We start from the raw sequence: 15129 nt of genomic DNA, 5'->3' as shown, positions 1-15129 counted from the left end.
CACGTGGCAGGTAGACCCCTGAGAGTCACCCATCAAAAGGTAAAATCTCGTCGCCAACATGGTGCTTGGCGGTTTGGCGGCCGGGTGTTAATTTTAGGCCCTGTGTACAGGTAGCTTCACAGTCTCTCTGCCCGTGGATTTTTTTTTAAATACATTTGGAAACGTGTATGGTGGAAAATCTGATTTACCTCCCAGGTTCTTCAAACCATCCTCATGTGGGTCCCCAACTGGTGAACAAGGTCCTGTAGAATAGATGGTGCACTTGCAGTTAATACAGGTTACTGCCGTATTTGATAACAAAATTCAGGGCAAAGCCAGTTCAATTTAGCCTCAATATTTCTCTTGTCTTAATGCAATAATGAACAACCTGAAGCTGCAAGGCTGATAATATTGTGAAATTGTACATGGCCTTACTCTCACCTTAATCAAGTTCATTTCCCATTTCATACAAACTGATTTAAACAGCATTATAGAGAAATACAAACCTTTAGTAAGCCAAATACTCAGCACACAGAGAAGCAAAGCCCAAAAAGTTTCCATTGCTCTGCTGGTCACCAATAGACAATACAACTGAACTACCAGAGCCACAGCAGAGGCTTATAAAAGCACTTCCTACTGCTGCCACAGCTGTTGCTGATCAGCTCTCATCAGTCATTCATTGGCTCTCTCTCTCCTGATAGGAATCAGTGCAGGTTCAGCTGTTTAATTAGTCTGATAGGACAAATCAGCTCGAAGTTTTATGGAAGATTCTTACCCCCCCCCCCCCCCCAATCCCCCCCATAAAAGATCTTGAAATAAAACACTGCAGGATATTGTCAAAGAGTCAATAAAATGGGGGTTGGATTTTAAAGTAAATGTAACCACATCATGGGGTCTTTAATGACCACAGTTTTATGAATACTTATTTTCATAAAACAAAGGGGAAAGTATGCCTATTTATTTGTATAGTTTTGGTGGGATGCCACTGTAGAAAATACAACGTTGTGGAATGTTTAAAGCCATTTTCCACACATTTTACTTTTAGACACAACACAGATTAAAAATAGGCTACATAACTTTTGATGAGAAAAAGCTAGGCTATCTCAGTCATTTAAAAAGTTATATGGGAGAGTTTCTATGGAAATGTCAAAAAATTAAAATGTCAAATTCTCACTATATGTGAAGGGTTTTGTCAGTGCCTTAAACACATCAATTCCCACATAATACATGACTTGTTTGACACCATCTACTCAATACCAAAATACTCCACTTACAGTCAATGGTCTTCTTAGCCACAAAATACTTTGACACTAGAATTTCCAATCATGGAAAAATCCAGCCTGTAGATAGTTGGTTGACAGTGTCATAATCAAATATATTTTATTATTAATAAGAACTGACGGTGTACGTTGTTCAACATCAGCGCACAGCAAATCTGCCATTTTGGAGAGACTATACTACCTCTGATTGGTTGTCATGGTTCGGGCCAAGATGGCGGGAGCGCTGTTGTAAAAAATGCAAGCTTGCTCGTTTGCTCTTCCTGTCTATACTCTTTGGTCTAATAGTCTTCGTCGCTTTATGATGACGTTTACATACATCGAACTTCCGCGAAATACGAAGCCAAACGAGCAGGATGCAACTTATGATCGATTCGTGAATATTATTTTGTATGTGTGCTGAACGTGAGTTCACAGCAAAACATCCATTATTCCTTAGTCCACGTGGTTGACTCTCCTCCTCGGCTCAGACGCGGTGATGGAGTACGGGCAGGAGAGGGTGGTGGCGCTGGTGGACATGGACTGTTTCTACGTGCAGGTGGAGCAGAGGCTGAACCCAGCGCTGAGGAACACTGCCTGCGTGGTGGCTCAGTACAAGACGTGGAAGGGAGGCGGGTGAGTTTCTACACACAGGCATGCTCATTGCTCACTGTATGGTCAATGCAACTGTCATAGCATCAGTCCTGAAAAGACAGTCAGTTCAATTTGCTTTATTGGCATGTATATTATAACAAAATCGCCAAAGTATTGCTTGCAGCAGGACAATCAACAAAATATATAACTGATCTAACAACAAAGTAAACAGGGGATACATAATCAGAAGGAGAATACTGGAGCAATCAGGTCGTCTTTAGATGGTTTATTATAAGGTGCAGATCAAACACTGACGTTTCGACACTTAAGTCTTCTTCCCTCTGAAGGGTCCCTCTGAGAACAGAAGACTGTGTCAAAACGTCCTCGACACAGTCGAGTCCTCCTTCTGATGCTACTACTGTGGTTCCTCAACTGTTGAGCACCAGTCTCCGTCTTCCTAGTGGTTTAGCGCATGAACTTTCTCTAAAAAAGGGGATACATATAATGTCTGTTACATAGGAACTTACCAGTACTTTGTAACAGCTCCTTCACTTACTCTCTCAATCTCTCTCTCTCTCTCTCTCTCTCTCTCTCTCTCTCTCTCTCTCTCTCTCTCTCTCTCTCTCTCACACACACACACACACACACACACACACACACACACACACAACACACACACACACACACACACACACACACACTTGCTCGCTCCCTCCCTCCCTCCAGATAGTGGCTGTTCAGCTGCGTGGATCATTTAAATCACTGTCTCTGTGTTGGTAACTCATCTGCTTCCTCTCTCACTTCTCTCACTATGTGTCTAACATCTAAGCTAATCTAACATAATTCTCCATTAGCATAATAGCGGTGAGTTACGAGGCCAGAGCCCATGGCGTCACCAGGAACATGTGGGCAGATGATGCAAAGAAGCTGTGCCCGGATCTCCAGGTGGCACGTGTACGAGAGTCTCACGGCAAGGCAGACCTCACACTGTAAGTGCTAGTGAGATGTAACCTCCTGCTATGATATGTAACCTCCTCCTGTAACACTTTCTTTCTTTAAAATGTGAATCCTAATAAGGATCTCTATTTTGAGCCACCCACTCCTGGGACCCATATTGTAATATTTAATGTGGACCACTTAAGGCTCACATTCAGTTTGCAGTGCCAGTAGCAGCCCAGAAGTCCCACATCTTTGGCAGAAGTGGCCCACATCTGCATGCTATCTGAGTACTCATAAAGTGTACAGTTGTAGGGATGGGCAATAATTCAACATCATCGTTCATCATCTTTCAGTGGAATCATACAGTGAGATATGACATGATATGCCGATATTGTGATATGCAATTCTGTTGTCTAAATAACAAGCTAGTTTTATTTAAAAAGCAACAAAATGAGGTTTGAAAGATTATAAGGAATATTATTTGAAAATATCAGTTTTGTTCGACATCACACTTAACATTACCATCCAGTTCAATGCAATGAATTTGATTATGTGATTTTGTATACATAGGCTATATTATGATATTGAAAAACAACAACAACATTATATTATTTTTTTATTTCAACCATATTGCCCGGTCCTAAGGGTTTAGGCTAAATAACCATGTATGTAGTTACAGGGAGGCGAGTGTGGAGGTGATTGAGGTGATGTCTCGCTTTGCTGTGATTGAGAGGGCCAGTATTGACGAGGCCTACATGGATCTGACGGCTGGCGTCCAGCAGCGGCTGAAGAACATGACTGACAAACGGATAGAGCCTCACCTACTGAAGGCCACCTACATCCAGGGCTACCCACAGTGCTCCCCCGAACAACAAGCAGAGTACGCGGCCTTGGACAAAGGTAGGCTGTAACCAAACCAAGCTCTTTACTGCAGTGAAATGTGACAGTCAATGCTTGGTTTTGGTGTTCAGCCCTTTACTTAACTTTACTGAAGGCCTTCAGTAAAGTAAGCTCAATTTATAAGAAAGTTTATAGTACTATAGAGTAGCTAAGCTTAGTTTAATCGTACAATGAATAATGTGCTGAGGAAATTGTTGACTTTCAAAAATATTGTCAGATGGCATAATTGGATTTGAGTAGTTCAGAATCTAAGTTCTGACCATTGTTAGCTGTAATTAGGATATCCCCAAAAATTATTTCATAGTTATTCCCATAATTTGTCTCAAATCTTAAGCGTCCGGCATGGTTTTGCCACGACTTGGAGCCATGCCGCCGCCGAGCGGCGACAGCGAGACTGTGCATACTCGAAAGGTAACTTGTCCAAAACGTTATCGTGTCGTTTACCAAGAACTTGCAATCATGCCGGTGGGGGAACATTTTATTGTCCCTCCATTTCAAAACTCATTCCGGTGAGCCTGCAGAAGGCTTTGCTAGATGAGGGACAAGCACGTTAAATGAGGAAATGGCATTTCCTCATTTCTCACAACAATGAATTGACGGCGCAGAGTCACATTTTTGACGAGCTGCACGACCCCTACGCCGAGCTGCGCCGAGAGGACGCCCAGCTGCGGCGACCCCCTCGGCGCAGTCAGCGCCGCCGATTTCGCTCGAGCATAATTTGCGCTTTAGATGGCACTGACACTGCTGTTGACGAGTTGGCTGGAGCGGCAAAACAAGTTTTTTGTTTATTTTTTTGCTTAATTTCTTTAATAAAACTGCAAAAAATCCCTTATCATATTTCCCTAACATGTTCATGTTTGTCCTCAGAGGAGCAGAGGTCCAGGGGCCTTCAGCAGTGGCTGGCATCTGAACCTGTCTCATGTTTGTCCTCAGAGGAGCAGAGGTCCAGGGGCCTTCAGCAGTGGCTGGCATCTGAGCCCGTCTCTCTGTGGGCGGGTCAAGCCTCTGCAGAACTGCAGCTAGCTGTGGGGGCGCTGATCGTGGAGGAGATGAGAGCAGCCGTGGAGAAGCACACTGGCTTCCGCTGTTCAGCTGGGATATCCCATAATAAGGTAGGATCAACTCTCATTTCTGTACTCAATAAATTACAATTACAATTACAATATATATTTCAATGCTTTGAAAGAGCAACAGTTATTTTTGTCTTGGTCATAGTTGACTGTCCATGGTTTTCAGGTTTTGGCCAAACTAGCCTGTGGTCTGAACAAGCCTAATCGACAAACTGTTGTGCCTTTGAACTCCGTGGCAGAACTATTCAACACTCTACCCATCGGCAAGATGTGAGTTTAAAGTCCTACTCTGCTACAGAGAATTTCTTCCTCACAATGTACACCATCATTGCTGTTGTACAGGTGAAAAAAAAAAAAAAAAGTTGTCTAACAATATGCTGTAAAGTAATTCTGGTGTTGTTTGCTCTGCCTGTGCAGTCGTAACCTGGGCGGTAAGCTGGGTGTCTCCATCACAGAAACCCTGGGCGTGGCGCACATGGGAGAGCTGACCCGCTTCTCCCAGGCCCAGCTGGGTCAGCACTTTGGAGAAAAAACAGGGTGAGACAGGCCTATGGCTTTAAGATGGCTGCTGCGTCATGTCAAGTTTGCTTAGGTTTGCTACGTGTTGCGTCAGCCACTATCACAATGCTTATTTGAATGCAGGCTTTGATTATAAAGTTCTGCATGAACTTCCTACTGAAACAACTGATTTACTTCCTATATGACTCCACCCACGCCCTCCGCTTACAATCTACTGCAACTCCTTGTCATTCCAAAACAGCTGTGGGCAGAAGTTTCTCCTACAGAGACAAGCCCGTTGGTTCAAAGCACACTCGAAATCAACTTGACTCAAAATTCGGAATAAATTCTGACCCTTTTCTTTCCCCTTGATTCTCCTGTCCACATTCACCATGGAATCTCTCTGCCTTGCAGCCAGTGGCTGTATGACATGTGTCGGGGGATTGAGTTTGAAGCGGTGAAACCCAGACAGCTTCCCAAGTCCATCGGCTGCAGTAAGAACTTCCCCGGGAAGACATCGCTCGCTACAAAAGACCAGGTACTGGCCATTTGACTAGATTTTTGGATCGATTTCACTTTATTGTTGAAACAATTAACAGAACCACAAAATACAACGATGACATCAGACTTTATAATAAGTGGCTGCAGTGCATCAATATAATCCCTTCCTTTAATATTCAGTGCTATGTCCAGTCCACACATGGGCACTGAGGCCTAGAACCCAGACGGATTCAGCAGGTTGACAGACTGAGACCTAGAACCCAGACAGACAGACAGACTGAGGCCTAGAACAGTTTGCAGTTTGACAGACTGATTTAGCAGTTTGACAGACTGATTTAGCAGTTTGACAGACTGATTTAGCAGTTTGACAGACTGGGGATCAAACCAGTTTTGCAGTCCGTTGGTTCAGCCGAGCCTGAGGGACTAGTCTAAATCTTCTGTTTGATGGCAGAAGCTGATATTCTTCAAATAAAATATGGGCTGTGTCAGACATAATATTGCCTGCCAGTGAAAACATTCTTTTAGTGTACGCTGCTTGAAAATTTGACTCAAGCGTTTGACCCATGATTTTTGAGCAGATACGTATCGGCCTACCCAGTCAAGTTTTAAGCTGAACAGAGAGACAACTATATCATGCCCTAATTCCATACTGCATAACACTCTGTACTATAGATTGGGGAAAACGGCAACAAGATCTCAATGTTCAGTCCTTCTCTTTCCCCTGTAGTACACCAGAGCATCTCTGACTAAAAAGTCACTCTGTCTCATGATGAAGAAACAATGGAAGAATGTAATCTAGACAGTGCTCAGAGTCACACCCTTGCGATAATAATTGTTACTTTGTATTGGTTTATTGTCAGTTGTGCCATAATTGATGTTGATCATTTGATGATTTCTGTATAGGTACAGCATTGGCTTAATCAACTGGCCCTGGAGCTGGAGGAGAGACTGACCAAGGACAGAGACATGGTGAGGAGAAGCCATGATCATTCTATATTAGCCCTCTGTTCTTCTTCTCTGGCACAGATGATCTGTTTCATACACACATTCTCCGTCAGTCCCTATTTTCTATGATTTTTCCTCACGCACTTGTCCTTGAATCAAGCCTGTCTTTTCTCTCCGTCTTATAGAACGGTCGGGTGGCTAAGCAGTTGACAGTCGGTGTTCGTCAGCTGGGGGACAAGAGGCCGAGCAGTTTCTCTCGTTGCTGTGCTTTAGCGCGCTACGACGCAACCAAAATATCCACTGACAGCTTTGCCATTATCAAGAGTCTCAACGCAGCGGGAAACCACCAGGCAGCATGGTAAATTACACAATATATTGTTAAATATCTACTGCAGGGGTTCCCAACCTGTTTTGGCTTGTGACCCCACTTTGATGTGACAAAAATATAGGGACCCGAGACATTCAAATTCCGGTATAACATCGGTAACATCATCAGTGACATCATCTGTGATGTCACAACAGTAGTATGCAGACTTTTTCCTCAGAATTCTGACATTAAACTCAGAATTCTAACTTTATTTTCAGAATTCTGACTTTATTCTCAGAATCCCGATTTAAAGTAATTAGTATTGCAGCATTTATGAAATTGTTGTCTGTGGTGACACACGGTAGGCGGAGCTAACACAATAGACTCACTCTGTAGTTACTGTAGGTTCCTGACAACTCTTGTGTGAAGTAGGATAACAAGCTGCTTTTTTCAGGTCTCTGTTAGCATTATGGGTGGTTAGTTACTATGGTTACTATGGCCGGACACATATAATGCAACAGTTTGGATCTCACCTGCAATTACCACTAATCGCCAAGAGAACAAAACTGAAATCTTAGAGATTATCACTTTAAAGTCAGAACTTAGGGACCTAATCTTTTTCGGTAAATTTAAATTGTGGTGTATTATTATTATTATTATTATTATTATTATTATTATTATTATTATTACGAAATTTCAGGCGACCCCATTTAAATTCCAGGCAACCCCACTTGGGGTCACGACCCCAAGGTTGGGAACCACTCTACTGTGAATGAATCCTGGGTGATCTCATATGTTCTCCTTCTTGCACCATGCGTGTCTCTGTCCCCAGGAGTCCACCCCTCACCCTGCTTCTCCTCTCGGCTAGCAAGTTCAGTGACCCTCCCTCCGCTGGGGGAATCGCTGGCTTCTTTTCCAGCGACGTCACATCCACCCAGAGTCTTTTGTCCCCCACTCAGTCCTCCACCCGGTCGTCCTCTGGACTGAGACACGTCTCCACGTCCAAACGATCTGCCACCATTCAGTCTTTCTTTCAAAAGGCAGCTGAGAAACAGAGGCAGAGGGTCACAAAAGGAGAGGCATCAGCGGGGGAGGATGAAGAAGATGGAAGCTCTGGAACAATTGTACCATCTTCCTCTTCTCCCCCTACCGCCTGCCCCAGCTCTTCTCACTCTACCTCTGTGGCCTTTGGCTCAGTCAGTCCCCCCACTGGCATCTCCTCTTTCTTCCACAAGAAAAGTATTGAAAGAAGCTTACAAGCTCCAGCTTTGACCCTGAGCGAGCCACAAACAGGATGTATGCCTGGGCCTGTCAAAATAGGAAGCTCTGAAGACACTGTGGCACTTGCCTCATTTGGCGTTGCCTCAGGCCTTCAGACAAGAGAACAGATTGAGATCAAACAAAGATCAAAGTCTCTACCTCACCGGTCGCTGTCTGAAGAGTTGAGGGAAGAACTGGACGTGCCTCCAGAGCAGCCCACTGAGCAACAGTGTTCTAGCCTGGCCAGAGAAGACCTGGTCAGCTGCGAACGCTGTGGCCAGGAGGTGATGGCCTGGGAAATGCCTGAGCACAATGACTATCACTTTGCCCTGGACCTTCAGAAGTCATTTTCCTCTTCATCCACGGGCACCACTACCATCTCTGTCTCTTCCTCCAACACCTCCTCTTCACCCGCTGTCAGAATAGGAGCAAGCACGGCCCAGACGTCCCGGGGAAAGACAAAGTCCAGGGGCCAGTCAGGACCCCAGGTGAAACGGCCTCGCTCCCAGGGCAGAAGCACAGGCACGCTGGATTCTTTCTTCAAGAAGAACTGAGGCTACAAGTGTACTTTTCAAAAAGTATTACAGGACTATTTTACATTTGATGAAAGCCATAATGTAACAGGCTTGGACCTGACTTCATGCAGTTTATTGTTTATTAAAAAGAAAATTAAAGAAGCCATCATAATAGTTTTAAATTAATTATATAAAACAAAACCGGTCACTTAAACATTTTGAGGTGCACAAATAGTGTTATCTCTGATGTGCCACTAGATGTCACTATTTCATGTCAAATGTAGTCCAAATGAGAACTTCTGCTATATCAGCCCTGTTGCTCTTACTGTACATTCAAGGAAATTGGCACTTTCTATGTATGCTCAATATGTATGTCAATTTTGCTTTGTACATACAAATACATAATTTCTTTAAGACTTTTCAATACAAATAGTCTTGGTATTTAGTCAGCAATCAAAAATAAACTATCACACAAATGTAATTGTTTGTTTATGTGCATGTTAGTCAGAATAAGCATATAGCTATTAGCTAATCTGACCGACAAAGAAATTGCAACAGAAAATCTGTCATCTGTTCTAATCTCATATATATGTAAGTTATAACATATAAAAGTCTTAAAAATGTCCCATTGCTGACATTAATGTTCTGCTCATCTGTTTGGTAGAGCACATTTTGAGTCTCTATCTTGTGTAACGGTATGATGTACGCGCAGCCACAACAAGCATGGCTGAAAGCGGCTCCATGGTGGACGAGTTCATTCCAAAAAGGGGAGTGACTTTGTGGACGTGGTTTGGTTACTAAAGAGCATGTGACAAACCACGGCAATATTTGAAGGCAAACCGTTGTTTATGCTGACATATACTGTAAAACTATAAGACTTATTTTGTTGCAATTGTATGTTTCTAGAAATTAGTAAAATATTTTTCAGTATTTTATCATATCGACAAGAATCTCGTTATTGCAGAAACACCCTGGAATATTGTGATATTATTTTAGTGCCATATTGCCCACCCTTACTGTAGGGATAGTCCAGTAATATGGGTCAACCTCTCACTAATTGCAGCAAAACCAAATTCAATGTGTTTTGTCTCCTCAAATATGTTCTAAATGAGAGAGAAAACAAGTATGAAGGAATCCTAGGAGTTTTACATATCTGTGCTAGTCATTTACCACCAGCAGGTACAAAGAAAAACAGGGTAATCCCCCCCCCAGTGGCTTTTCTATTATTTTAGTAAATAGTTGTTTAGCCAGTTGATGTGGACACCTCCATACCTGGCCTGGAGTTTTCCTAATGTGAGGAACATTAACGTATATTATGTTCTGTTCATTGTCAGCATCCTGTTGTGAATAAGCAGAAGAAAGAGGACAACATTTTCACCAGGAAGTACACACAGGAAGTCTGTGAATAGGCTACACTGTTAATACAGTAAGCATACAAACCGCAATATAATTAATAAGGTCCAATAGAGCAATAACAATACCAGTGCTGCTATAAATCAAAATATTATGATCAACAATTCACATTCAGTTAGATAATAATTACACCATAACTTGCATGGTGATGTTGTTTGCTCCATGTGTCCTATGATCAATCATTAATTATTATACTATCACAAAGAAGATTATGCAAGATTATGACCACACATGATCCTGGAAAATGTCTCTATCTTACCACTGTGACGGCTGATGCTGCCGCTTTGGCCTTCTCTGAAACAAACAAGGAAACTCCATGTAATTGGCTCTCACAATGACTGTAGGATTCATCATTTTTAAAGAAAATAATTTCATAAAATAATGTTTATGTTCTGAATTTGATTCATCAGCGTCTGCCATAGACTTACTATGTATTATTATCCTCCAGCCAAACAAGGCAGCCACCACTACAACCAATACCAACGAGACCAGGGGGATGAGGATGATCTTTAGTTCAATGGATCTAGCAGAAGATACGTGCAGATGAAGTGCATTTGATTAAAATGTATTTATTTGAAATATGTGTATTATCTGGGATACTCATTAAAATGTTCCTTTTTTGCACTAATGTTGAAAATGATAAGCTAGAGCACTAAAGCACATGAGTCACAAAATGCATCCATATTTCACCTATGGGCTGAGTGAGTTTGGTTAAGAAAACTGTGTTTTTAAGAAATCATCTTGTTTTATTAGACAGTTACAGTGGAGATGGACAGGGTATACTGTACATACAGGGAGTGGAGACCAAATGTGAATCAGATTTGAATCCATAGTGTAAATGGAGGTAATGGTAGGTGCATTGGATCTTTAAATAGGATAAAGTAAAGGGGACTGACCTCTGCTGTGGTGGGCCTGGCAGGTTGTCTCCACCTGCAGTGGAGTTTGTGGGCTGAGCAGTAGATGGCTCAATTTAAAACAACCAAAGGTTCGCACAACTCGAAAAAGCATGTGCATCTCTGTTTGTGGGGTGCTGCTTTGGAATGGCTTGGACGAAATGATCAAAAGGAGTACCGTAATCATATAGGACATTTCAAAAGAATCTATAAACTATCAATCATGGACATGTATAAGAGAGAGCTTGAAAAATGAGTATTGCACTTACTTAGTATATTTTATTTTACATTTCGTAGCATTAAGTTGGATTGCCTCTGGTAGGCTATCTGTTTTGTATTGTAAAGCAGCTATTATTATTTAAACCTTATCTAATGAAGTAGTAAGGAGGGGCAGGACTAAATAAGCATGGCTTCTTTCTGTCCCTTCTCGGACATATAATATGTTGTTTTGTAAATTAATGTGTTTTTAATTTATGTTCGAGACAAATAAAAAATTAAATTAAATTCAATGATTGTGATTGTGACCAAGGAGGAATGTTGGTGAGTGGTTGGAAGCAGCTCTATAAATAGTGAGTAATGTGAAAATACATGTCCATCCTCATTGGATATAGGTTAACTTATCAGGCTGTTCATACACTTTGAATTATCATAAACCACAGATTTCCAAAGTAAATGACAAGGATGGATTCTATACTTCATGCTTATTGGAATTTGGAACTATTTTGGACTTTGACTTATGTTACATTTTTGTGTGTCCGCTTAATGGCTTGATTTTTATTATGCATCATATAGGCAATCGTATGTGGCAATATGAAATTGTTTGATTCTTACTTGTTGTGGTAGGGCTCATTGTAGTTAATGAGTTTTGTTCAACAGTGATTTGCACCGGCATATCTAGGTCTCCTTTACGACACAAATACCAACCACTGCTCTGTATCTTCAGTTCACTCATAGTCACATTGAAAACAGAGGCACTCGCATTGATTGTCACATTAGTTCCATTTAAATATCCAGACTGCCCCACACAGAGACCATCCAGGTCCAGTCCACACCACGCCATTTCTCCAGAGGAATCAGTATGGCGGCAACTGACAGTCACGCTCCCTCCTTCAAATCCTCTTATCTCCTGTTCGTCCACATAGAGTCCGGGGTTATCTTAACAAAGGCATAGAGGAAGAAGATAAGTAGGCTATAAATATAAATAAAAACAAAATTGAAAATTCACTCAAATCTTTCATTTTTACAGACGGGTGCAACCGTGCTCCTACAAATGCACTTACATGCAAGGCAGGAAAGGTGGTCTTACCTGCTGAGACAACCAGGTTTAATTTCTTGTTAACATCTGGCAATATCATCTCCACAGCACACCAGTAAGAACGAGTGTCCTGTAGCACCAGGTCACCAATGGTCACAGTGAAGATTATTTGGTCGGTGTTATCAGATATAGAAAATTCTCCTGAAGGACTTGGTAGGTTAGTTTTGACCACAAGACTGCAGCTGTCGAACAAAAACCCTCGACACAAGTACTTCACATTGTTTATGTACTGTGCATTATAGAGACAAGGGATGGAGATGTTGCCTCCTGCCTTCACTGACACTCTCCTCACTGTAGTTATGCTGTGAATTCCTGCAGCAACAACAACAACAACATGAGGTAGATAGTTTACAATATGGTCCCTTCATATGGCCTGCCTCACGTAGCTCTCTGTCACAACTATACCATAACCATAAACATGTAAACTGTAACGTCATTGAAACATGATGGGAAAGAACAGTTTATCTTATATTAGAGGTTGGTTGTCACTTAACATGTGAATCAAATTTCATTTACCCCAAAAATCATTTTTATATCACTACCTACCTACAACATTCATATATCATTATATCATCATTACCATCACATGGGGTTATGCAAGCTAAACTAATAGCATTCTCATTAAGACTTTGCTAACTTACCAATGAGTCCGCAGAGGATAAGGAGAGGAGTATAGGGAAAAGCCATGTCTGCTTCGATGTGAGAGAGTGAGCACTAGCTCCCTCTAGTCACTCTTACTGCAGACCTCACTGGTGCTGTTCCTCATGTTGAACATTGTACCTCTGGATAAGCTGCTGTTTATTGTTCCTACTAGATATGAGTCAAATGAGTTATGGAAACCTGTATTAATCAGTGGTGTGAGTCTTTCAGATTATTTTAAGAAGAGAATATTAGATTTAGAATTATTCACCTTGTATCCTGAAAATTCACCAAAGCTTTTAATCAGTTCTAGGAGAGATGGCAGGGACTGAGCCAGATTTTTCAAAAACAGCACTATGTCGTCAGCGTAAAGAGCCAGGCGATGTTCTATACCACCTATTGTGATCCCCCTGATTTCAGGGTGGGTTCTAATCGCAATAGCAAGAGCTTCAATTGCGAACGTGAACAACAACGGAGAGAGAGGGCACCCTTGCCGAGTCGACCTAGATAGCCTGAAGGGGGCAGATATCATTCCATTAGTCATAACTTCTGCTGTTGGGTTTTCATATAGGATCCGAATCGATCTACAAATTTTTTCCCAAATCCCAAAGCGAGATAGTATTTCAAAGAGATACGGCCATTCCACCCTGTCAAAAGCTTTCTCAGCATCCAGGGATAGAATGGCCGCATCTGAAACATCTTTTCCTTCATGTAATATATTGACAACCCTTCTAATATTATGAAAGGCTTGTCTCCCTCCAACAAAGCCATGTTGGTCTATATTAATCAAAGGTGGGAGGTGTCTTTCCAACCTCAAAGCCAATGTCTTTGCTAATAATTTTGTGTCCGCATTAAGCAAAGATATCGGCCTATAACTACTACAGCTAGTGGGCGCTTTTCCTGGTTTTAAGATGACCGTTATTAATGCACTCTGCAATGTTGGGGGGAGACCTTTTTCAAAAGCCTTATTCACCATCTCCAAGAACGGGGGTAGGAGTTTTGCCTTATAGATTTTATAGATGTCAATTGGGATCCCATCCGGGCCCGCTGCTTTCCCTCCCTTCATCGCACATATAGCTTTAGACAGCTCTGAGAGTTGTATTGGCTGATCAAGTTCATCTCTGTCTTCTTCAGGTATCGAGGGAAATTGAAGCTTATCCAAGAATCGTTTTTGTAGATTGGGGTCAGAGGAGGGTTCAATCTGAGCTATATAGATTTTCATAATAGTTTTGGAATGTATCATTTATTTCTTTAGGATCAGATGTTAAGGTGCCTACTGTATTTACAATTTCGTTTATTGCCCTTTCATTTTGTAAAGCTTTGACACGCCATGCCAATAACTTTCCTGCTTTTTCGCCTTGATCATAAAATGTTTGTTTAAGTCTAGTCAAATTAGCCAGGGCTTTATTAGAAGATAATTCGTTATAGTAGGCTCTTTTTATAGCCACTCTGTGCTGTAGGTCTGGGGTATCATTCAAGAATAGTTCCCTCTCAAGCTGTCCAATTTCTTTTTCCAATTCTAACATCTGGCGTTTAAATTTATTTGATTTGGAACTTGTATAACTAATAATTTGTCCACGTATACCGTCTTTAGATGGTTTATTATAAGGTGCAGATCAAACACTGACGTTTCGACACTTAAGTCTTCTTCAGAGGGACCCTTCAGAGGGACCCTCTGAAGGGTCCCTCTGAAGGGTCCCTCTGAGGACAGAAGACTGTGTCGAAACGTCAGTGTTTGATCTGCACCTTATAATAAACCATCTAAAGACGACCTGAGCGCTCCAGTATTCTCCTTCTGATGCTACTACTGTGGTTCCTCAACTGTTGAGCACCAGTCCGTCACAGCTGCTGTAAAGACTACCATACAAAACCCCTAGTCACACTGACTCAATAGATCAATCATTCTGCTTAATACCAGGTGCATAAATACACTCTTGAATCACCTTATAAAATGTAATTTTCGTTTTAGTCTTTACCATCGTATAGAATATATATTCTGCCCTGTCCAGCATAAACCTATTTTAGAGAGGGTTGAGATCATTTCATTTCTGATGTGGCTAACCTCATTAACACAATATCCCTCCAACAGTGGGAGTGGAAGGTGC

The 15129-nt window shown here is 41.8% G+C and overlaps 1 protein-coding gene across 1 annotated transcript; it reads left to right on the top strand.

The window, feature by feature from the left end:
• Window positions 1-1734: 1734 nt before the first annotated feature.
• LOC310771930 (DNA polymerase eta-like) lies at window positions 1735-8832 on the top strand (the record flags this gene model as incomplete). Its single annotated transcript, XM_083664428.1, has 10 exons — window positions 1735-1871; window positions 2684-2818; window positions 3442-3668; window positions 4602-4780; window positions 4905-5008; window positions 5156-5275; window positions 5651-5774; window positions 6641-6706; window positions 6868-7040; window positions 7822-8832. The coding sequence occupies 10 exons, from the start codon at window positions 1735-1737 to the stop codon at window positions 8801-8803; spliced, it is 2247 nt and encodes a 748-aa protein (XP_083520554.1). The 3' UTR covers window positions 8804-8832.
• Between the last annotated feature and the right edge of the window lie 6297 nt (window positions 8833-15129).

Source organism: Poromitra crassiceps, assembly GCF_964638095.1.
Source record: "Poromitra crassiceps genome assembly, contig: HAP1_SCAFFOLD_1527, whole genome shotgun sequence".
Lineage (NCBI taxonomy): Eukaryota > Metazoa > Chordata > Actinopteri > Beryciformes > Melamphaidae > Poromitra > Poromitra crassiceps.
This window is presented reverse-complemented; position numbering and strand designations above follow the sequence as displayed.